The sequence below is a fragment of the Salvia hispanica genome, chromosome 3 (assembly GCF_023119035.1).
Source record: "Salvia hispanica cultivar TCC Black 2014 chromosome 3, UniMelb_Shisp_WGS_1.0, whole genome shotgun sequence".
NCBI lineage: Eukaryota > Viridiplantae > Streptophyta > Magnoliopsida > Lamiales > Lamiaceae > Salvia > Salvia hispanica.
The window spans coordinates 54,817,438-54,841,483 of NC_062967.1; the positions used below are offsets into that span (position 1 = coordinate 54,817,438).

Consider the following 24,046-nt stretch of genomic DNA (forward strand, 5'->3'; position numbering starts at 1 on the left):
GCCTGTAAATTCGAACTCGATTGAAAATAAGATAGTAGTACAAAATAAGTTACTAAGAACTTACACACTCGGAAGACTACTTATTTTTTATCTCAAAGCAGTCAAGGTTGTGAAAGAGAAAAAGTAAAAGAAAAATCAACCATCACGGTTCAAGGTGGACTTGAGATTGTGAGATAAAAAATATCACGTTTTCATTTTTGCAGATTTTGCATTCGGCCTCCATTCATAAGCCTCCAAAGTGCTCTCTTCGCCTCCTCTAGTGTCTCAACGCCCTGTCCATCTTCAAACGAGATTCTTTGAACGTTGAACTGCAAAAGAAGGAATCAAATTAAAAGCAGATCAAGAAACAGAATAGGAGGGGCATTATGAAAGATCAGGAAGGGTCTCCCACCTGAGCCCCTTGGCGGACACGGATATCAACCCCCTTGCTGTCTATCGATATAAAAGCAGCATCATCTACCTCCTCAGCTTCTTTGGATAAAAGCTCTCTCAAGGGTTTTGAGAAGATTGCATTTAGCTCCTAAGGAGAAAAGAAATGTCATAAGATTATGCATATTGCGGTATCAGTGACGTGCACATTGCTTGCTAAGATACCTTTAGATTCTGTTCACCACCATCAACAGCAATTTGATCAGGTCTAAGATCTTCATACTCTTTAACATCGACCCAAGCAACAGTTCCAAAGCCTCCAATAAAATATATATCACTGCCATGTAAAGTAAGTTTTGTTTAATCTCTTGATAAAGTATAGTTTCTCAGCTCTAGATAATAAAAAAACATGATGGCTTTGGGCTACCGAAAGTCATCAATCTATATAGGACATCTTTATACATAGGATTTATTCATCAATGTCGTTTTCAAGTTTGATGTGGACATCCGCGAGCACAAAGATGTAGCGATAAGAGCTAACCTTATGTTTTGCATCCGAAAATAGTAGAAATTTCCCCACTGCTGAGAAGGTCCTTGCAGGTGTTTCTCTATGTATTGTTTATGAGCCCATTCCTGGTAATCAAACAAGATATACCATCATTTTCAGGAATATGCAGAATCTTATATTCTGAATGATAAACCAGTAAAGATTCAATATCCATCATCATATATTCCATACATGTTGGCCTCATCGAAGCCAACGAATAACATTCCCTTTTTAAGATTCTATTTTTTTTGCTTTACAAAAAGTGGAGTTTGACAAACTAAAGGGAAAAAAATACCACCATTCATGCTTTTTTCAATATATTAACAGTATTAAGCAAGAGTTAGGAACAGATTCAGTTGGAGAATGAGTTCACCTGCTGGTCCTCTGGGAGGGGGTATACGTCGCCAAAGATTGTCACCCGTGCATTTGACAAGCCACTCCATCCAGGAGTCTGATAAATTTTTATTCTCTTCATAACCACAGAAATAAAAAGTGATGATGATAAATTAAACTCTACTAACCTGCACAACTACTGTGCATTTTGGATCGGCTAGCAAGTTCCTAGTGTGTATGGCCAACGGTGAGAACGAAAATATTGGATCTGCACGAAAAATGTAAAAATGTCTCCTCTAGATCTTTGGAAAGACAGGTTGAAGAAAAAATATCATATACATAAAAGTTGCAAAACAGCATTCTTTTCTTCAAAAGATAATCAATTAAATACCTACCCGCTGTCACACACGAACCAATCCTGATTAGTAATGACAGTGAAACAGTCTCAAAGCCAAAGAACTAATTAACTTTCTATCTACAAAACATATGTTGTTTTTTCTCGATAACATTACAATAGATGGATTGACATGCATGACAAAACACTACAGAATTCCAACTTCACATTCTGTCAAAGATAAGAGCATATAACAAACTTACGTCCCATAGGATCTGGCGCAAAATCTACGAGTGAGCCAAATGGATAACCCTCTCGGCGGTGGTGCATGCGTGACATCACAGTACACAGGTGGGCAAACCTAGCCTTCCCATATTTAGATCAAGCACAACGTTACATATACATGCCAAAAGCCATGCTGTTTTATTGCCGAATATACTCTGAAATTTTAGAAGGCAAAGAAGTTTTACCTGTTCCATTAAATTTCTGACAGCTAAGGCTGGTCTTGGTAAGCCATGAGCAGAGGTGGCACTTTGCACCCCTCCAGATATAGGTGTCCTGAAAAGTCCAGCTCTTGTACCTCCCCCACTACTTGTTCCATATGATCCCAAAAGAGGAGGTGTCGTCAAATTTATATCCGGTGAGCCACTTTGTTGGAGATCTGGTGAATTACCCTTCAGGATATGAGAGAGGCCATCACAACAAAGCCGAACAAGCCGTTTGAAATATCCATTCATGGACTATATCATAAGGAAAGATGTCTAACTTATGATGACATGGTAGGAAAAGCATGAGCATAATAAGCCAAAGAAAAAAACCCTCCAAATTCACAGAATAGTTAAATTTCCAGTTAGTTTCTAAACTCTATGGACTGATACATATCATGTTGGGGAAAGTATGATACTACCTCCGTCCACAAAAAATAGACTAATTTTACCATTTTGGGATATCCACCAAAATTAGACAAATTCTAAATATGGAAAGTTTTGAACAAATACTAACCCTACACATCATTCTAAATGTGAACTCCACAATCCACTATCACTACTTACACTACTTTTTCCCTCCCTCTTACTTTACCAATCGCCCATTAAAACTCGTATCATTTACAACTTTGTCTATTTTTTTTGGACGGAAATAGTAATTTTTAGCCATGACATTAATCATTGTGATTATGACTTTAAAATTTTAGGAAATAGATGCAATTTGTCCAATGACTAGGTTCCCAACAAAAACAAATTTTTATGACTATGAATGGATGGAGACAGATTAACATTCCGCTTTAATCTTTATATTCACCATTCGATCATATGCAATGAAGCTAGGATATGTAAATGAACACAGAAGAAGACCCAGAGCAGATTTTAACCAAAGCTCTGAACAAATTCAATCAAGACTGTAAATTCAAAGGAAAACCTAAACTGAAAGCTGAGAACTAATGTTGTATGTGTGTAAGCTAATTAAGAGTTGGTACACGAAAATAAAATCAACCAAGATTATTAGGGCAAAATAAGGAAAAAAATTGAAGAAAAGTTTGAGATTACCCAAATCAAAATCATGGAAATAAGTAAAAACAACAGAAAGTAAAGGGGCAAATCTTCTTTTTTCTTCAAACCTCAGATAAAGAGAGAGTTTGGTCTGACACGAAACGCACGACGCCGTTATCGCTATCCAAGCGGCTGTCTTCTTCGCCGTGGTCTGAGGCGTCCGCAGAAACTCGAGAAACACATCGCAACGACTGCGTTTTACTGAAGCTGGGAGAGATTTTGAAAACAGCGCAATGTTTGTTGCTGATTTTAGCCGTCTGAATTGCTGATGACCTGTCTGAGAACCTCTTAATTTGCAAACCGGAACTCGATAGTGCTTCCATGGCGAAACACGCACTCACACTAACACTCACACTCACACTCACAGAGACACAGAGAGATGAGAGAGAGATTTTTTATTTATTTATTGTTTAGATTTTCAAGGGGAGAGGCTTGACATAAGGATATTTATATGGGCCAAGCCCAGTGGAAATTTTATATACTACTGATTTTTCTCCTAGTTTGTTACTTAGGCGTCTTAATTACATTAGTTGTATGAATGGTAATATTTTTACTATAAAAAATACTTCCTCCGTCCGCTAGGAGTCTAATTTATGGATGACACGGATTTTAAGAAATGTTAAAAAAAGTAAGTAGAAAAAAGTTGGGAGAATAGGGGTCTCACTTTAAATGAAATGTGAATGGAATGAGTTAGTGGAAGGTGAGACTGAGACCCTATTACTATTTATGGTAACGGTGAATCGGGATTCTTATTCTTCGACGGACTAAAATGAAAAAATAAGACTTTTATTCATGGACAGATGGAGTAATAAATTAAATATTACTAATGGATAAATAGAATGAATAGTAATAAAAAAATAATACATGAATCTTATAATAATATAATACACATTTAGTTTCACATTGCATTATTTATGAGAGAATGCAATAATAGAGACTGTTAATTTGCAATACGGAACACGATGGCGCTTATATAACGAAACACACGCTCAGACACTGAGAGAGAGATATTTTTTTTTCTGTTAGATTTTTTCCAATTTATTTACGTAACTCATTCTTAAATGTACTAAAAGTTTTATGTCTCATATATGTTACATACGATATAATTCTAAATAGAATTGAATTTTTAATATAATTTCAATTAGTCAATTAATTTCAATGACTAATAAGGAAAATGAGATTATGGCCTTAATTATAATTGATTGGCAAATCATATAATTCCTAATCCTATCAAATGAATATATTATTATAGAGTAGTGATATAAGACAAGTGTCCATTAAGTATATAACTAGAGAACAAATCACAGCCACAAGATCAAGAAAATCAAGGGCTAGATTAGATAATCATGGGTTATTAGCATACACAATTTGCTTCAACGCGGGGGTATTTATGTAATTTCATAATTAGGGTAAAAAAACAAAATCCCCAAAATTTTATTCTCCCGCTTTGAGTCTTCCGCTGTAAGCTACTGCTCTCTCAAAACTTCTCTCACAAAACCCTACGACTGAAAATCGACGACGAATCTTCATCTTCACCGCTCATCTCCGGCCATCTACGACTGAAATCGACGATATCTATTCAGCATTTGTACCATTAAGCATCTACATCGAATCCACATTTTCAAAATGGTTGATACTCGAAAATCTTCAACGGAAAATTCTAGCCGCCAGTTGCGTTCTGGCTGAAATTCTGGTGAAGCTTTTCAAAGTTCTTACTCTTAATTTATTTCATTTACTTCATCTAATTCCTAACTTCGATTCTGAGTTTTGTCAAAATAGTACAAAAATCGACTCGCAAGTAGCCGGCTAAATCAAAGACGGTCAAACAAGCAACTCGGAACCTCGATGCAGATGCTGGAAACAAAATTCCAGATCCAGAAGGTAAAACCTAGGAATTAAATTTGTAAAATGAAGAAATAAATTATGATAATGAGGTAACAGAGTATTCCAAGTGAACTTTCTATAATTGTAGATGATATGTTGTATATTGATATTGTGTTTCTTATTAATGTGTTTAGGATTTTTGGATTAAACTTAACTGCTGTGTTCTTTCGACATTAAAATGAACTACATATTCTTTTTAATGAAGTAGTAAATTGATAAGATTAAGTAATAAATTATGATAATGTACTAATATAAATGCTCTGTTTATACAGTAGGGTTTATTACTAAAATGAAGTGATATAACATTATAATGAAGTAATAGAATCTAAAATGAAGTACTGTAAAGTGAAAATCATATTAAATGATGTAACAGAGTATTCCAAGTGAACTATCTACAATTGTGGATGATATGTTGTATATTAATTCTGTGTTTGTTATGTATAGGTAAAACTTCCACTCCAACTAGGAAGAATTCAAGTAGTTCTCCTCAAATCCCTACTGAAATCCATGCTACAAAAGGTAAAAATTGAATTGATATTTAATGTGTACTTAATGAAGTAACATAGTATTCCAAGTGAACTATCTATAATTGTGGATGATATGTTGTATATTAGTTGTTGTGAAGTATTGAATTCATATAATGAAGTAATAAATTATACAATAAGTTTTATTACTAAAATGAAGTAATAAAACATTATAATGAAGTAAATGACTCTAAAAATGAAGTAATAAAAAATTATAATGAAGTAACATCTTTAACTAATGTGTTGTTTGCACATTAAAATAAACTACATATTCTTTTAATGAAGTAGTAAATTGATAAGATGAAGTAATAAATTATGATAATGAAGTAATATAAATGATCTGTTTATACAGGAAGGTTTATTACCAAAATGAAGTAATAAAACATGCTAAAGAAGTAATATTCTATAAATATGAAGTATATGTTTACTGTTTTGTATGAGTTTAGGATTTAGAATTAAAATTAACTGCTTCATTGTTTGCATATTCAAATGAAATACATATTTCGTGTGATGAGGTAATGCAACTGATCTATTTTCCTATTAACTATAATCTGGTTGTTGTGAAGTATTGAATTCATATAATGAAGTAATAAGTTTATACAATATGTTTTATTACTAAAATGAAGTCATAAAACATTATAATGAAGTAATAGTTTATAAATAATATGTTTACTGTTTTGTATGAGTTTAAGATTTAGAATAAAAGTTAACTGCTGCATTGTTTGCATATTCAAATGAACTATTTATTTTATGTGATGAGGTAATGCAACTGATCTGTTTTCCTATTAACTATAATCTATTTGTTGTGAAGTATTGAATTCATATAATGAAGTAATAAGTTATGATAATGAAGTAATATAAAGTGAAAAATCATATTAAATGAGGTAACAGAGTATTCCAAGTGAACTATCTATAATCGTGGATGATATGTTGTATATTAATTCTGTGTTTGTTATGTATAGGTAAAACTTCCTCTCCAACTAGGAAGAAAGCAAGTAGTTCTCCTCAAATACCTACTGAAATCCCCGCTACAAAAGGTAAAAAATGAATTGATATTTAATGTGTACTTAATGAATTAACATAGTATTCAAAGTGAACTATCTATAATTGTGGATGATATGTTGTATATTAGTTGTTGTGAAGTATTGAATTAATGAAGTAATAAGTTATACAATAGGTTTTATTACTAAAATGAAGTAATAAAACATTATAATGAAGTAAATGACTCTAAAAATGAAGTAATAAAAAATTATAATGAAGTAACATCTTTAACTAATGTGTTGTTTGCACATTAAAATAAACTACATATTCTTTTTGATGAAGTATAATAAAGTTAGTTGTGTCTTTAATAAAGTAATATAAAGTGAAAATCACATTAAATGAAGTAACATAGTATTCTAAGTGATATAATTATATATGAAGTAGTAAATTGATATAATGAAGTTAGTTGTGTCTTATGTATTCACACACTTTATTCTAAGTGAGCTATCTATAATAGTATATGATATGTTGTAAATTTATTCTGTATTCTTATGTATAGGTGAAAATTCCTCTAGAAAGAAGATGAATTCGAGGATTTCTTTGGAAATCCTCTCAAATTACTTAGACAAGTACTTCATTCATACACTTTATTACTTCATTCATGTTCCTTGTTACAGACTCTAATGAAGTAATAGAACATTATATTGAAGTAACAGACTCTAATTATGAACTACCTATTTAATGTATTGAAGTAATATAAATGCTATGTTTATACAATATGGTTTATTACTAAAATGAAGTAATATAACATTATAATGAAGTAACAGACTCTAAAAATGAAGTAATATAAAGTGAAAATCATAATAAATGAGGTAACAGAGTATTTCAATTGAATTATCTATAATTGTGGATGATATGTTGTATATTAATTCTGTGTTTGTTATGTATAGATAAAAATTCCTCTGCAACTAGGAAGAATGTAAGTAGTTCTGAAATCACTGCTGCCAAAAGTAAAAAAATGAAATTAAAGCATAGATGAATGAAGTATTGAATTCATATGATTAAGTAAGATCTTGATCATTATCTAATTTTTAATGTGTTGTGTACTTTTTATATAACCAAAGGTTCATCTGTAGAGATATTGGATGCAGCAAAAGGCCTAAAAAATTCTGTTCTGGAAGGTAAAAAGTGAAGTCTAAGCTGTTTTTGTTTTGAAATAATAAATTGACATGGTGTAGTTAAATTGTATTTATTAATGATGATGCTAATGCAGGGGACAAGAAATTGAAGGCTATAGAGGAAACCATTACACCCATTGAGAAGCTTCGAGGTTAAATTCCAAAACTGCCATTATAGATTGATTTAATACAACATGTAATTTAATTCATTGACTAAAATAGTCCACTTTTTTTTTTTTTTTTTTTTTTTTTTTTTCCTTCTTCAGAAATGATGAATCTGAAGCAAGCATGTGGTGGTAATGACTGTAATGATGAAAAGCGGACAAAAAATAAGCATGATAAGGTGCCAAATACAGAGAACCACGGTTCGTTTTAAAATAAATTTTAGTTGCAATGACCTAAATAAGTTAACTGATGAACTAAATAATACTCCCTCCGTCCGCGAATAGGAGTCCCGGTTGGCCATTTTCATCCGTCCGCCATTAGGAGTCCCGGTTAGACATTTTATCTTGGGAGTATAAAAAATGACCCCACTTTTCCCTTAATTTAGAAGCTGCAATTAATTTTAATCCACTTTGATTGCAAATAATAATATAAATGGGTCTCACATTCCACTATCACACACTTAAATTATTACACTCAAACTTTTCTTAAAACCCGCACCCAACTCAACTGGGACTCCTATTCACGGACGGAGAGAGTATAACTTGCATATGTTAGGCACAAAGAGAATGAAGGAAACAGAAGGTGCTTTACCCAGTGGGGTACAAACAGATAAGGATAAGGAGAAGCGAAGAAAGAAGATTGTTAACAAAGTTGCAGAATCGGCAAATGTAAACAAAAATTACATCTTTCCTAATGCTTGGAGGAAACTTATTACCAAATTTAAATCCTTCTCACGCTTATATATACCCCATAACCTCATTCATAGAATCCAACCCTTCCATAGCCCCCAAAAGGGGAGTCTCCAAGACTTCTCCTCCAACCCTAATCCTAGAGAGCTTCTTATTGCAACATAAATTCTCAGAGATTAAAAGCTAGAGTACATCTTTGTGCAAGGAGTTGGAGAAGGATTTCAAGAACATCAAGAACGGCAAGGATTCAACCTACGGGTTTTATTTGCTTTAGTTTTATGTTCAAATTATCTTCCCTTCAATCTATGTGTCTAGCTTATGCTCATGCGATACAAACGTTGATTACAAGATTAGGGTTGTCAATCCTAACACGTAACTCCAAAAAGCTCCTAAGACCCTTGAAAAGTCATCACTCTCAATTAACAGTGCCGTTTTAAGGGAAGCTAACTGTAGCGTCTACTAAGTGAATCTAACTCGCTAGAACTCTCTCACAGTTATGAAGCAAGTTGTATTAAATTATACAAGATTGTGTCACTCAATCATGCAGCATCAGAATTACTTAGGGAAGAAACAAAGTAAAAACAAAACGGATGTTAAATAGAAAACTGAAATTGTATAACCAAAGTCGTTACTAACACATCCCTAGAATCATATGAGTTTAGTTACACATAATGAAATAAGCTAAACACATAGGTTGAAGGGAAGACAATTTGAACATAAAACTAAAGCAAATAAAACCCGTAGGTTGAATCCTTGTCGTTCTTGATGTTCTTGAAATCCTTCTCCAACTCCTTGCACAAAGATGTACTCTAGCTTTTAATCTCTGGGAATTTATGTTGCAAGTAGAAGCTCTCTAATTTGATGAAGCTTGAGGTCTTATTTATAGGGGAAAGCCAATCCTCATTGTAGAAGGAAAAGATCTTCAAAATATGGTAAATCTTGGAGCAGATCTAGGGCAATTCGGATTCGCCGCCTTTCTCCGGTGGGCCGCCGCACCTTGGCCGGCGGTCGCCGCGTTGGAGTCCAGAGTCTTTGTTCCTCCGGCGGCGGACCGCCGCACGACTTCGGCGGTCGCCGGGCGAGACTCTCTTCCAAGTATAATTTTCCGAGGCGGACCGCTGCGGCTTGCTCGACCGCTGTGCGCCGGCGTCGCCGTACAACTTCGCGGCGGTCGCCGGTCGCCGTCTCGCCTCTCGCCTCCAGATTTCCAGACTTTGCGTTTTGACTCCCTTTTTCGGCTCAATTATGCACATTTCTCACAAAACACGTCAACATACCAAAATAGATAAAATATGCAAATAATGGACATGTAATGCAGCTTTGACATTAAAAACGGACCAAATAATGGCCTTAAAACAGTGCAAAATCCGAGCGTATCAACTCCCCCAAACTTACATTTTTGTTTGTCCTCGAACAAAACAATAAAGACACACGGAATGCACAAGGACTAGACGTCATAAATGCCTCAAAAGATGAAGGAATAGATTAAGCATGTATTAACGCAATCAAATCAAGCAAGGCTTATTAGTGCACTTTCATTACTAACTCGTGGAACACCTTGAAATCAAACACTCACATGTGGCAAACTTCCAAAGATGGGAAGAGTTCTCTCACTCTCAAAGTGTATAAAGGTAATGTGTATAAACACTCAAATCATCCATCATGCAAAGTTTACCATAGGCTTGCTCAGAGTCTAATCACTCCTTTACTAGATGTGATTAAGCTTCAAAAGTCCGAAAGGTCTTTATCTTTGGTTGTAATGTAGGCTCTTTGGTAGGTGAAGAATATTTGGCTAAAAAGTGACTAAAGATAAAATATCCCAAGTAGAGTTAAAGTGACTCCACTTTTCTAAAACTCAAGACACTTTCAACACTTTATTTCTCCTTCAACTCACTTTCCAATCCTTTGATTTTTATTTTTCTTTTCACAACCTTTCACAAACTATTTTCTTTTCTTTCTTTTTTTCTTCTTTTACATAGGCATCCTTTCTAAGATCAAGTACATACTTGGATTTTTTTCACAATTTCACAACTTGTACTTTTCTACATTTAAGCACACTACTTTTTATACTTTCCTCCTTACCTCTCCAATTCCTTCACAAAACAAGATAGCAAAAACTAACCCAAGGAATTGTCCCCTTTTATTTTGGCATCCAAAGAAAAGGCTTAAAGGCTCAAACTTGGCTCCCAAGGGAAAATTTTTGAAATTTTGAGAGGGTTGAAAATTTTAGGTATATAAGTAGGCTAGAAAAGACGGCCAATCATCCTCCTACATCAACTTAAACACTATGTAAAATTAGGCAAGACTAGGAGCAAGTTCTAGAAACATATACACGAATGCAAATAAATCACACAAGAATGAAATTTAGGCTCAAATCCTCACAAGGTATAAAGCATGATTCAAGGCATACAAACAATTCACTAATTATGCACCTTTTCACCAAACCATCAATCAAAACGTTAAACCACACTTAAACATAGATGGAATGTAATATCATTGACAACTCGGTCTAAAGTGTGTCACTAAGCATGCGTGTTTCTAAGTTCTTCATGTTAAGTTCACGACATGGATTCAAGAAAACATTTTTTAGAACACAAAAATCTCCTACGGGGTTTTGAAAAATAAAAGCAAAAACTTCAGAACAAAAAGAAAACCCTAAAATAAAAATCTAAACTCACGGTCCACCACTTCATCTCCCCAAACTTATTTACAACAAAATGTAAAATAAGTTTGTAGAGTCGGTTGGGACGTGAATGAACTATTAAAAAGAAATCATACCTTGAAAAAATTTTGCGTAGAGGTTGTACGGGACGAAAATCCAAAAAATTTCAAACAATCGCGCTGGAGACACTGTGCCCAGGTGGCGGGCGGCCGCGGCCTGTCTAGCGGTTGCCACACATCGTCAGAAAATTCCAGCGTTCAGGTGGCGAACCGCCGCAGCGCTTGCGGCGGTCGCCACGTAAAGGTTAGAACCTGCAAAAAAAATTTCAAAGCACAAAATTAAACCAAAACCAAAAATACGTAAAAATTAAATCAAAAATTATCAAAAACATAAAAAGAAATTGTTTTAAACATCCAATAATATGGTACAAATGCTCATTTAAGTCATTGAGCTTGACTTCTTCATTCTTGAGGAGGATGGCAATGGGCGTTGAGGTCGTCGAACACGCCAATAAGATAGGCGATGTTGCCACTCATGGTTTGGTGCTCTTGTCGAGCCTCGACGGCCATCCTTTGGAGCTCTTCAATTTCACGACGGCGATGCACGTCTTCCCATTATTGCTCCCAAAATTGTTGCTCCGCCGTGCGCTAATCGCCTTGAGCCGTCCATCCTTGGCGGTTGTAGGCGTTCTCCCTTTGTTGCTCCGCCCAACGGGTGTCCCAAGCATTGGACACGTTTTGCATGTAGGAGTAGATGTCTCCTAGTTGGGCGGAGGGGTTCGCTTGTAACTCATCATTGGTATTTGGCCTTCTGTGGCGGCGATTTGCTCGAGTCTGATGGCCCTCCACTTCCTCTTCTTCTTCTTCTTCTTGGCGATGTTGGGGCGGCGGTGGCGGTGGCACTCCACTATCTTGGGCATGCGAGTGCTCCCCTTCCTCATTATAGTGATCAATGGCCTCATAAGTGGAGTCATCCTCGGCCTCAAAGACGGGGATACGGGCCGGAATATTTCTCTTCCTAAACTCCCCATTGATGGGGTTGGCCTCAATGGCTCTTCGGTGGGCTGGAGTGTCGAGCTTCCAATTGACTTGGTTTGCCCAAACGTCGACCTTGGTCAATTGCGGGATTGCAACGGGGAAGTGATCCCCCGCCACTTGCAAGAAAAATCCTTGACCCCAATAGTCGGTCTTCAACAATCCCACTGAGAAGAGCACTTCATAAGTGATAAAGCGCTCCCCACCATCTTCCGTCAATCCGGCGAAAGATATGTCCAAGTGTTCGACAATCGCCGTAATCAAGCCCCCACAACATATAAGTATATGTGTGCGTGCTTTTAATTACCTGAATAAAATCTCCCCCCCTCCTCTTTAAAAATGGAGGCTCTTTAGAAATGGAGGAATTCACATATATATGCCTAACCCATGTCGAATTAGGTTTAAACTGAAAAACTTGCTTATTCAAGAGCAAGTTTACTCCCACTGTTCCAAGGGAGATGACCCTTTACTTGCGCGATACGAGAATTTATGCAACTTTATTTTGTGTGTGAAGTGGTGAGAGTAAAGTAAGAGAGAGGAAATAAAGTAGAGAGAAGAGTGTTTCCATTTTAAGTAAGGAGTCATCTTAATTGGGACAAACCAAAAAGAAAAGTGGATCATCTTTAACGGGACGGAGGGAGTATTAGCAAGACACATGTACGTTTGATGTCCTCCTTAAACTTCTAACACGTGTACTCCTTCAGATACGTCTATCTATTTTACTACCAAAATATGTATAATCAAAATTATATTTTCAGTAAATTATACTATCCAGTGTTACTTATTTATATACTACATGTTTAAAATCCGAAAAATATAAACCAATCTTCTTTCAGGATGTGATCAAATGAAATCTCTAAATACTGTACAAATTCAAAACTATGATCTTGATCATTGATCATTGAAAAATGTCAATAGATCATAAAAAAACATCAACAGGAAAATGTCAACAGAATTTTAACGATAGTCAATGATTGATGTTGTGTTGATATTGTGTTGATACCGTGTTAACATTAAAATCTTGAAATTTTACACTGTGTTGATATTGTATTGTAACTGTGTTGAGGAATTTTGAGTTTGTACAATATATAAGTTTGCATTTTATCATTGCCCATCTTCTTTCTTTGTAAACACAGTACGGAACGCATGGAAAATATTCTCTTGAGTTATAATATGTTGTGTACAAGCATAATTGTTTTTCATGCACCCAACACCTTATTCAACTATATCCAATCAAACACGTAGAATATTTTATTAGCTAAGTTATAATATTCTCTTGAGTTATAATATGTTGTGTACAAGCATAATTGTTTTTCATGCACCCAACACCTTATTCAACTATATCCAATCAAACACGTAGAATATTTTATTAGCTAAGTTATTATATGTAACATCCCGAATTTCCAAATCCTAATTTTAGAGTCCTAGAATTTATTATTGATGACGTGGGAGATGTGAATTATTTGATAGATGAATTTATTGTATGAGTTCTTTGACCGGGAAGTTTGAAAAGTCAAATTTGTTGACTAGGTGATGTGGCATGAGATTTATTAAATTATGAGATGAATTAATTGTTTAAGGGTGAGTGAAGATATTAGAGAAAATTTCCATCAATACTAGCCATTTTCGACCCCCTTGATTTTTTAAGAGGAAATTCTATTTTTCCGGATTTAATTTAATTCTTGGGATATTTATCCAAATTAAATCCAAGACCCAATTATTCCTTATTTTAAAGAGGGAAAAATCGAAACCCCCTTGTTAATTGGTGATTTTCGAAAATCACTATGTTGGGAAGGAAGAAATTATTTTATTGTTTAATTGATCCCTTATTTGATCTCCTTCCATACCTAGAATTAAAATATTCTACCAAATCTTTTCATACCTCAAGAGATCTTGCCATATCTATTTTAGTTGATATTTAAAAATCCCTTCCTTATTTACAAGGCTAAATACACGCCTAATTCATTCTTCCAAGGGGAGATTTTTATTTTTATTTTGCTCCATGATATTTTATTCTACTCCGTAAAATATATTCAAGATAAAATCTTGGCTAATTAATTAGCCTAATTTTCGAAAATATCATGGAATTATGCCTTGGAGTCTATTTTTGTTATTTCTTCTTCCCTACAATATTGTTTTATTTAATTGTGGAGAATAAAATCTTACCAAATATTCTATGCTATTTACCTAAAGATCTTGTTGATCACTATAAATAAGAGAAGCCCCAACCCTAGCCCCCATATTTTTCGTCCCCCCTCCCTCTCAACTCTCTCCCTCAATTTTCTTCTACTTTACTCCATTAATCCTTCATCCTTTGAGAAGAAATTGAAGTTTGATCCAAGAATTTTCGAAGAACCAAGCCTTTACTTACTTTCTACCGATCGTTTTTCTCAAAAAGGTATTCTTATATTACTTCTTTCTACTTGATTCCTCTTCTTTCTAACCGATTAATCGGTATTCTTGAAACCTCATGCATATTATTTGAGTGAAAGTGGGATAAAAGGGATATGGAAAATATGTATGCATGGTGTGTGTGTGCGCGTTGTGTCTTGGCAAAATACTCATGTGCGATATATGTTGATGTTAGATCTAGAGTTGAGATGCGAATGAATTATATATTTAGTGAGCATGATTTTGATTGGTCATATTAAGTTAAGTCGATGAGAAAAGGGAGAGCGTCGAGACATGCATGTATTAGGAGTTGAGTTAAGAATCTGATTTGTGATATGTGCCTATGTGTTTTAAAAAGGTGAAACCTCGGTTGCGAAGACAGATAAAGGAAAAGAGAAACTTACTTGAAATCTAAGCAGTCGAGGTGGGCTTTATTCTTAAACTCTTTTACTTCTTGCAAAAATATTGATTGGTGTTATAAGGGTGGTTTAACTGTTATGCCATGCCTATGTATGTTTTATTGTGATATTGTGTGCCTGATGCCTAGTTCGTGAGTTCGCTCCATTGGGCTATAGGGCTATGGATATGATTATACGAATTCGGGTTTGAGTATGGGCCGCAAACCCTACCAGGCTGTGTACACGAGGGGATCGGGAGCCGTCCTTGCTAGTCGGCCGGTCTCGTGGGCGAAAAGTGTGGCCACACTTTCGTCGCACCATGGAATGATTGTGATTGTTGATTCTGTTGAGGAAAATGGGGAGTTATTTTGACTGGCCAGTCTATGGAAAAATATATTTTGTGATACTCGTGATATATCTCTTATAACTACTTAAAACTCGAGTTCACTTGGTAAGGGTGGCATAACTTATAAAATGTTTTGGCAATGAGCTCACTGAGTATTTCAAAATACTCAGCCCTGCATGTGTTTTCCTTATGTGCAGGTTGAATGGTGACGAGCGGTGGCGAGTGTTGAGCATGTTAACTAATTAGGATGGATGTCTTGAAACTTCAAGCGTAGTTGTGTCTTCATACATAGCTACACTTTCTCTTGGTCGTTTTCCGTTGAATCCTCTTTGAAACACTTTAGTATTTTGGATATTTGTTTTCCCTTTCGGTTTAGAGGCCTTTGATTTTCTTGTGGTTCTCATCTTGGAAACTATGTCATACTCTTGAGACTTTGATCGTAATTTATGATACCTCTCTCTTTCTTATTTAAGCTCTAGGTTAAGTTGTTGATTTTTTAATGCTCTGATGTTTCCTTTAAATCTTTCGGTCAACTCTTTAGTTGAAATTCTAGCCTATGTTGAATTCTTTAAGTCCGTTTTGGTAGCAGTCGCCGCATTTATTGTACCCTAGGAAGGCGGGCTGTTACATTATATGTATAATGTACGTTAGTTTTGATAATTTCACTACCGATTTTGATAATTATATTTACACACTTTACACTTATTATGCATATCAATTTTATTGGCTCTTAATAATTAAGTAAATACTATCCTTACGAAACTCATTTAATTGGTTTAAGATGCAATTTGGCAATTTTATAAGCATATTAAGATAAATACGCCTATATATACTTATAGAAAATACGTATATTTTGGGTTAAGGATGTCACAAAAAAATAGCCTAAAAACACTGCAAAATCTGAGTGTATCATTTGCCCCTTATAATTCAACGGAAGATTTAGCTAGACATGTTCGTAACAAATGTAAAAAAACTTTTAATAAAAACATCAAAAACTAAACTAACTACACCCTTGATTGAAAGAAACTCGATTGGAAGCTCCATCTTCACTCTTTCGAATGATTGGGGAAGTCCGTTCTTCTATCTGTCGATCTCTAGGTCTGTATTCTCTCTTCTGGGATGTGAGTATGTCGATGAGTTATGTATTTTTCGTTCCCTATATCTCTCTTTTTAAAAGGGGTCAAAAACCTTCAAAATAGGGATTTTCCTATCAAATCCGCACATCAGAAGTGGCCCGGCCCGACCAACACATAAAAATGGGATAACTTTCTCAGCATAGCTTCGATTAAGGCGTGCAAGATACCCACACGATGTTCTTTAGAAGGCGAAGAGATTGATATCCTTCCTAATAAGTAATCATCGTATTGTTTTCCCTTCAAAACTCAATAAATGATCATCAACATAACTAAGTGGAGTATAACTGACGCAAAAACAGGATTCAAGCTATGAAACTCTGCAATAAACACGTGAATCTACTAAGAAAAAACTATAAACAAGTTTATCAAATGTCTTATTGCATGTGTTGTGGCTGAAATGGAAAATAGCGATATAATATAAGAAAATTGAACTGTGTCTTGGGTTGTCTTATAAAAAAAAGGAAATCAATACATTAGAAATTTAATCTATCAATGTCACTTGGAATTCTTGTTATGCAAATGATGGTATCAAAAACTATAATTGGAAGTTAAGATATTTGCTAATTAATTTATCGTATACTCCAAAAACTATAATTGGAAGTTAAGATATTTGCTAATTAATTTATTGTATACTCCTTCTTTTCTATAAAAATAGAGGTTTTGAATATAATACGGGTTTTAATAAAGTATGAGAGATGTTATAAAAAAAATTTATCGAAGCATTGTTAGTAAAATATGAGGTTTATCTTAAGACAGAAAAAGACTTGCTAAAAATAAAAAATAGTTATTTTTATGGAATAGACTATAAAAAAAAGATTATTTTTATGCGACGCGACGGAAGTAGTACTTGTCCTTTTTTACAATGCTTGGGACGCAATGACTTAACCAATTAAGCCTACACATACATCCATGCGAATTTTGTAAGCAAGAAAGCCTAATACAATAACGACTTTTGCCAAAAAAAAAAAATGTTTAATTGACACATAAATTGCTCGTGACACGTGAAGTGTAGAATTGAATCCAAGTTTAGTAATTACTTGTAGAATTCTCCTTAATGGTTTTCAATTTTTGATATGTTATTCATTAAATTTAATTTTAATACTACTATATGTTGCGATATTTATTTTTGCTCCACATCAATTAGGTAATTTGTACAACTGTGCATGTCATTAGGTGAACTAACAACAAATTAAGATTTGACAATTCAAGGGACGGATGCGCTGTGTCTATCCATATCAACAATTACACAAGACACGTGTGCACACATATTTTCCCAACAATTATGACCCCTTGTAGTTGTTTTATTTTATTTTATTTATTTATTTATATTTTGGTGTAAGTTAGAACTTTTTATTATTCTCCTCGTTTTATAATAATTGTTGCTCTTATTGTGGGCATGAGTTCTTAGAAATACTAAAGAAAAATTAGTTAAAAAAGTTAGTGGAACATAGAACCCACTTTTTTATATTGATTTTATAATAAAATGTGAGTGAAGTGAGTTCGTGAAATGTGAGACCTACTTATTATTTATGATAAAAATGAATTGTCATAATTATTATGAGACGGATCAAATGGAAAAAAGTGTATGTGAGTAATTATTTAGACATTATTGCCTGGCTGCCCACTCGTACAAAATGTGCCCACGCTGGACTCATTTTGACTATGGATTACTGGAATTTTCACTTCACAAGACTTCAACCTTATCCACATAAAAATTAAAAGAGTTAATTTTTAAATATCACAAAAAAAACAACATTTTGGGATGATAATTGTTTTTTTTTAAGTGTGTGATTTGATATTATAATTTCAATCGTTATAAGATCAACCAAGAGTTTACTAAATTTTAGTATAATTTAAATAGCTATTATCTTATATTTAAAATTTATTATGTATTTGTGTTTTTATTATCTTATAAATTTGTAGAATAAGTAAGGAAGGCAAGAACATTGAAATATTATCTTAAATAAATGTATAAATATATGATTTTTATAATTTCAACAACGGCTTAATCAATTTTTTGGTTCTGTTTGAACAACCAAAGTTCCCACAAATTTCTTAGAATATAATTATCAACAACGATAATAAAATAATAAAATAAATTAAAAGTTCTGTCTAAGGACCCCATCATTCAAAACGAATATAATCCTTTTATGAGCATGAAATTGTAAATATTAATTTTTTTTTTGTCAAATGAGAGAGAACCAAATAAAATATAATAAGTAGAAATAACGATGTTTCAATTTTTGTAAATTGATCATTTTTGTAATAACGAATAAAGAAGGAAAGTGATTATCTTGCTTGCGAGTATGAAATATAAAACGAGAAAACAAATCAGCACTATATATACGCCAATATTCAGTAAACTTTTAAGTTTATGTGCAAAATGAAAGTAAATTAAGCTTGTAAAATATGGAGAAAAACTATTGGCTGGTTAATTTGAGATAATTAACCGTAAAGAAAATACGTCCCTTTGTGTATGAATGTTGATTTTTTCATGTGGATATACGTATGTGATTCGTGTAGCTACATCAAAATAAATGATGTAATTGAATTTGACAATTCGTAATAAAAGAAGTGAATTGGATTGAGTATAACACTATAACAGCAATTATCGCATGTTGTCCCACGCAACTCACCTAGGTTTTAGTGATTCATACGTGAATATTTTGCCAACGAAAATTCTAGTTTTATTTAGATGTCAACTTCAGAAACTAAAAACAAGTACTATTAATTTGCTAAGTTCGAAAAATATATTGTATGTGGGGACGATTTATTGGTACCGACACTTGTCTTCGATATATACCGAAAACTACAGTGTATAATGTTATGGTGTACCGTGTATATACTGTTATCAATATATACCACAAAGATAGTAGTAGTATATCGTAAATACTGATATATTATATTAATATAAATATTATATATTTATAATATAATAATATTATATTACAATATAATAGGATTGAGGTATATCGTACCAAAGTCCGATATGTTGTAAAATTATAGTATACCAAATTTTGATACAGCATATAGAAAATACGGTATGATATCAGTATTGAAATTGATTATACTATCAAATTTCGGTTAACAAAAATTTCATTAAGGAAAAGATATGACTTTTACTCCTATAAAATTTTCAGGAAGTATGGTGCTGATTTACCTCTAATAAAGATTAGGACCCACATAACTATGTTGTAAACACAAATTGCTAACCGCGCAATGACCCATGAAATTTCACTTGCAGACAATGCCAATCATCTTGTTTAGGAAAACTTCAAATATTGCTTTCTGATTTTAGTTTTTTAAAATAGATGGCTTTTAGTTTAAATGAAGTTGAATATACTCATAGCAATATAATAGTAACCCCCAATTGTCATTTTTGGATCCTTTGCTAGATGTGTGGAATTGGATCGGATTGTGTTATCTAGTATTCAATTTTGTACCAATACCAGATTCTAAACGACATGAACTCTACACAAACATTTCTTCTCTCTCACCACAAAAAGTATCTTCTCTCTTTTTTTTTATGTATAAATCAAATATATAACAGAAAAAAGTATCTTCTCTCTCTTTCTTTCACTCTTTATGTCAGTTGCATTTAATTATCGTAATTCATAACGTATTTAATGATGGAGAATTAATAATTACCAAAAAAAAATGAGGGAGAATTAACCAAAATATGGCTGCACGTATTAGACATATAAATAGTTATAACATTAATTAATGAATTTGAAGTTGAAGACAAGGCCATCTTCTCTGTCAAGCACGGTTGTTGGGGTAATACGATTACATCATGAAATAACTCAAACTAACTAGTAATTGGGTGGTCGCCAAACTGAAATTGCACCTAAAAAATTAATTCTTTTAATCGTTGCCCCTCAAATCATTAATGGCATCTTCTCCAAATATTGTAGTTTTCTTGCATTATAGTAGTAGTTGTCTCTTCCAACACCAAACATTATAATTTGTTGTTTCTATCTCCCTTTTCAATCTTGACGACTTAATTGTTTAAAGCAAAGTTGATTGAAGATAAAAATGACTCAAGCTTTATGTGGTAGTGATCATGAATTTGAGGTGAAGTTCAAGTCTTTGTTGTACAAGATGTTCTGGGATTTCGGCTTGGGTTGTGTTATCCCCCGCCGCGAGAAGAGTCTGGATCACAACAAGGCGTGGTTACTGGCGGATGCCGGCGGCTGCGCGGCGGAGGAGCCGCACTCGGTTCACTCCTCTTTTAGGTTCAGCTTGTGCTCTCAGGTTGAGCTGGATTCCATGACTCTGAATAAAAGCAACACTGCTGCCACAGTTTTAATGGTGAATTTGTGTAAATCACAAGATTTGAAATGGAAAAGAATTGAGTCTTTGGAGAGAAGAAGGGCAAATTCTCTGATTAGGTTCAGCTACGCTGATATTCTCTCCGCCACCAGAAATTTCTCCAAAGGTAATTATACAAAAAGTTTCATTCGTGTTTCAATTCTGTACATTCTGGATGTCATTAACTCTTTGTCTATATTAGGTGCAAAAATTTCATCATTGTTTTATGGTTTGTGCATCACATATATAAAAAGTTAATGTTGTTTAAACTTTAAACACATATGATGAAATGTATTAAAATGAAACTTTTTGTATAATTTATGTAAACTTTGAACTCTTTGTATTAATATGAAATAAAAGGTGAAATATTTTGTATAAGTTATGTATTTACCCCTAATTAATTTGATGATTCATTTCGAATATTTAATTCTGAAATTGGGATTGAATGCGTTTGTGTTGAGTAGGTAGAGTGTTGGGGAGAGGGGCGTTGAGCTGTGTGTTTAGAGGGAGATTGGGATTCATGAGGACTGCAGTGGCGATCAAGAGGTTGGATAGGGAAGATAAGGAGGCTTCGAAGGCGTTTTGCCGGGAATTGATGATTGCTAGCTCTTTGCATAACCCTCACATTGTTCCACTGCTAGGCTTTTGTATGGATGCTGAGATGGGCTTGTTTTTGGTGTACAAGTATGTCTCCGGTGGAAGCTTGGACCGATTTTTGCATGGTATTGTTCAAACCAGTTTTTGTTCGAGCTTTCGATATGTTTTCAGTGATTTGAGATGCATTTGTTTGCTATTACAGAGAAGAAGAGGGCTGTGACTGTGAAGGGTAGTCCGGCTCTTCCATGGCCGGTTAGGTACAAGGTGGCCGTTGGGATTGCTGAGGCAATCAACTACTTGCATAATGGAACGGAAAGATGTGTTGTTCATAGGGATATAAAGCCCTCTAACATCCTCGTTTCCTCTAAGAAGACGCCTAAAGTAAGGAAGGCGAAATGCCTCGTTTTCTTGAGTTTGTGTACTCTTGTTTCTAGTGTTAAAACTTTATTCTCAATGATATTCTCAGTTGTGTGACTTTGGCTTGGCAACGTGGACTTCTGCGCCCTCGGTACCATTCCTATGCAAAACTGTCAAAGGAACGTTCGGGTATGAATCTTTGTAGTTTATGTGAATGATGTTATGTTTATTGATTTTCATGTTGGGATGTTTAGGTACCTGGCTCCCGAATATTTCCAGCACGGGAAAGTGTCGGATAAAACTGATGTCTATGCCTTTGGCGTCGTGCTCTTGGAACTCATTACTGGTAGGAAACCGATCGAGTCTAGCAGAGGGCCGGGAGAAGAGAATTTGGTTCAGTGGGTGTGTCTCTGACTTGAGCTTCTGTTCTGTTTTCGCGCATTGTTGAATCTTGATTACTCCATGTTTCATGCTGGTGCGAAAGGGAGCTCGAGCCCCCATTTTCATTAATTTATCGATATCCATCAACGATTGCACATGACTGTCTGTTGTTTGTGAACAGAACAACTCTACCATTTCGTAACACATGCATCCTGATGTTCAATGCATGTGGTTGTTCTTACAAATCTTCAAAATATGGTTTTGAATGATTGGTAATCACATGAAAATAATGTTAGTTTTTTCCACTTCTGAATCACAGGCAAAGCCCCTGCTGCAGCAAGGAGGTGTAGAAAAGCTGCTAGATCCACGGCTAGGATTCACCCCGAAGAGCATGAGTCAAGTCACGCGGATGGCACGAGCTGCGGCCGCTTGCATAAACAACGAGTTGAGGAGGCCCGAGATGGGAAAGATTGTCACAATATTGAAGGGAAAAGAATCCACGTTCTTAACCAGAAGCAACACTCTTCGTAACAGTGGTGTGACCGATTCTCACCGCGAATTGTTGCAAACGAAGACTGATATGAAGAATCATTTTGCGTTGGCCATGCTCGGGGTCGAGCTTGACGACGAAGACAGCCTTTATCGTTGGTGATACATCGGCCTCACATTTCTCAGTTTAGGTTGATTTTTGTACGGAAAGCCAACTTGAATGCATAGGAAGTGGCTTAATTTGACCCTTTAGCACGTGTATTGTGCTGGCCGTATATAAATAATATAGTAGCATCTACTACAATTTATAGGAAATAAACAAGCCAAACCAAACCAAACCAAACAACAATTTATATAGGTAGTTAAGAAATACTAGTAGTAAAATGAATTCAAATCTATTTAAGAGGAAAATGAAAAGGTTAGAATATCTTTGCGACATCCTTGACTAGTCCCCTATTTGCGCGAGCGAATGTGGTGAACTCTTCATAGGATATGAAGCCATCGCCATCGGAGTCGATCTCAACCATCATGTTCTTGACTTCATCGGGGGTGACACAGCCGAGCGTCTTGAGGGCGTCGCCCAGCTCGTTGGCTGAGATCTGGCCATCGCCATTGGCGTCGAAATGCTTGAAGAGCCGCTCCCGGTCGGCTACATCCTGTGGATCGTCATCAGCCATTACTTGAGTTTGCTAAACTTTTCTCACTAGGAAAATTTGCTATTTTTTACACTAATATAATGTGGAAGCCATTGGGTTAATATGATGAGGTTGTTGGTGTTGGAGCATAAGGTCATCCTTATTTGTAGGGGTGAATTTACTATATTTGTATCTGGCCATTCACGTAATCCGCTCAATCTCCCAAAAAATTTATTTATCTTTCTTTTAAGTATCTCATATATATTTTGTCACATCGGGGATTATTATTATATATTCCATTTAGGACTTGTAATGTCACTATGGTATGTGGACAGGTCACCTACATATAACTTTGTTTTGGTGTTGACCGTATTGAAGAAAAGCTTAGCATAAGAGAGATAGAAACCAAATTATTTTTAGTAAAAGGTAAAAACACTTATACAGATAAAAGTAGTTGAACAAATTTAATGGATTTTCAGAATCCACGATTAGGTTTAATTTTGTCTAAGTATCAACTTTGAAAACTATACATTTAGTAAATATATTATTGATCGAATAACTATTAGCTTTTTCAGGAAAAATTTAAACATGATTAACTAAAAATGAACTTTTGAAAAAATATGTGAGATAACGATTTTTAAAAGAAGGATTAAATCACGACTAACAAAAATAGAGACGTAAGGAGCATGCTCCCTCCATCCACGAAAAATAGATCACATTGTGAATGACACGAGTTCATATGGAATTGGTAAAGTAAG

General features: G+C 34.6%; 3 protein-coding genes across 4 annotated transcripts; 1 reads left to right on the forward strand and 2 right to left on the reverse strand.

Annotated features, from left to right (window-relative positions):
• Positions 1-3,534, reverse strand: LOC125211440. Of its 2 annotated transcripts, none has more exons than XM_048111236.1 (9): positions 3,199-3,534; positions 2,054-2,257; positions 1,847-1,949; positions 1,438-1,517; positions 1,290-1,367; positions 911-1,002; positions 595-706; positions 392-520; positions 1-308 (listed from the first exon to the last, which is right to left on the reverse strand). In XM_048111236.1, exons 1-9 carry the CDS (start codon positions 3,451-3,453, stop codon positions 192-194), a joined length of 1,170 nt encoding a protein of 389 aa, XP_047967193.1. In that variant the 5' UTR covers positions 3,454-3,534; the 3' UTR covers positions 1-191. The 2 variants fall into 2 exon arrangements, with proteins under 2 accessions (XP_047967193.1, XP_047967192.1); XM_048111235.1 differs by having other exon boundaries at positions 2,054-2,323.
• A 16,847-nt stretch (positions 3,535-20,381) lies between these two features.
• On the forward strand, positions 20,382-22,898 carry LOC125212806 (probable serine/threonine-protein kinase PBL7). Its single transcript, XM_048113065.1, has 6 exons — positions 20,382-20,956; positions 21,294-21,551; positions 21,629-21,807; positions 21,893-21,972; positions 22,038-22,185; positions 22,484-22,898. Exons 1-6 carry the CDS (start codon positions 20,554-20,556, stop codon positions 22,814-22,816), a joined length of 1,401 nt encoding a protein of 466 aa, XP_047969022.1. The 5' UTR covers positions 20,382-20,553; the 3' UTR covers positions 22,817-22,898.
• A 90-nt stretch (positions 22,899-22,988) lies between these two features.
• LOC125212807 (polcalcin Aln g 4-like) lies at positions 22,989-23,410 on the reverse strand. Its single transcript, XM_048113066.1, has one exon. The coding sequence runs from the start codon at positions 23,328-23,330 to the stop codon at positions 23,073-23,075; it is 258 nt and encodes an 85-aa protein (XP_047969023.1). The 5' UTR covers positions 23,331-23,410; the 3' UTR covers positions 22,989-23,072.
• Between the last annotated feature and the right edge of the window lie 636 nt (positions 23,411-24,046).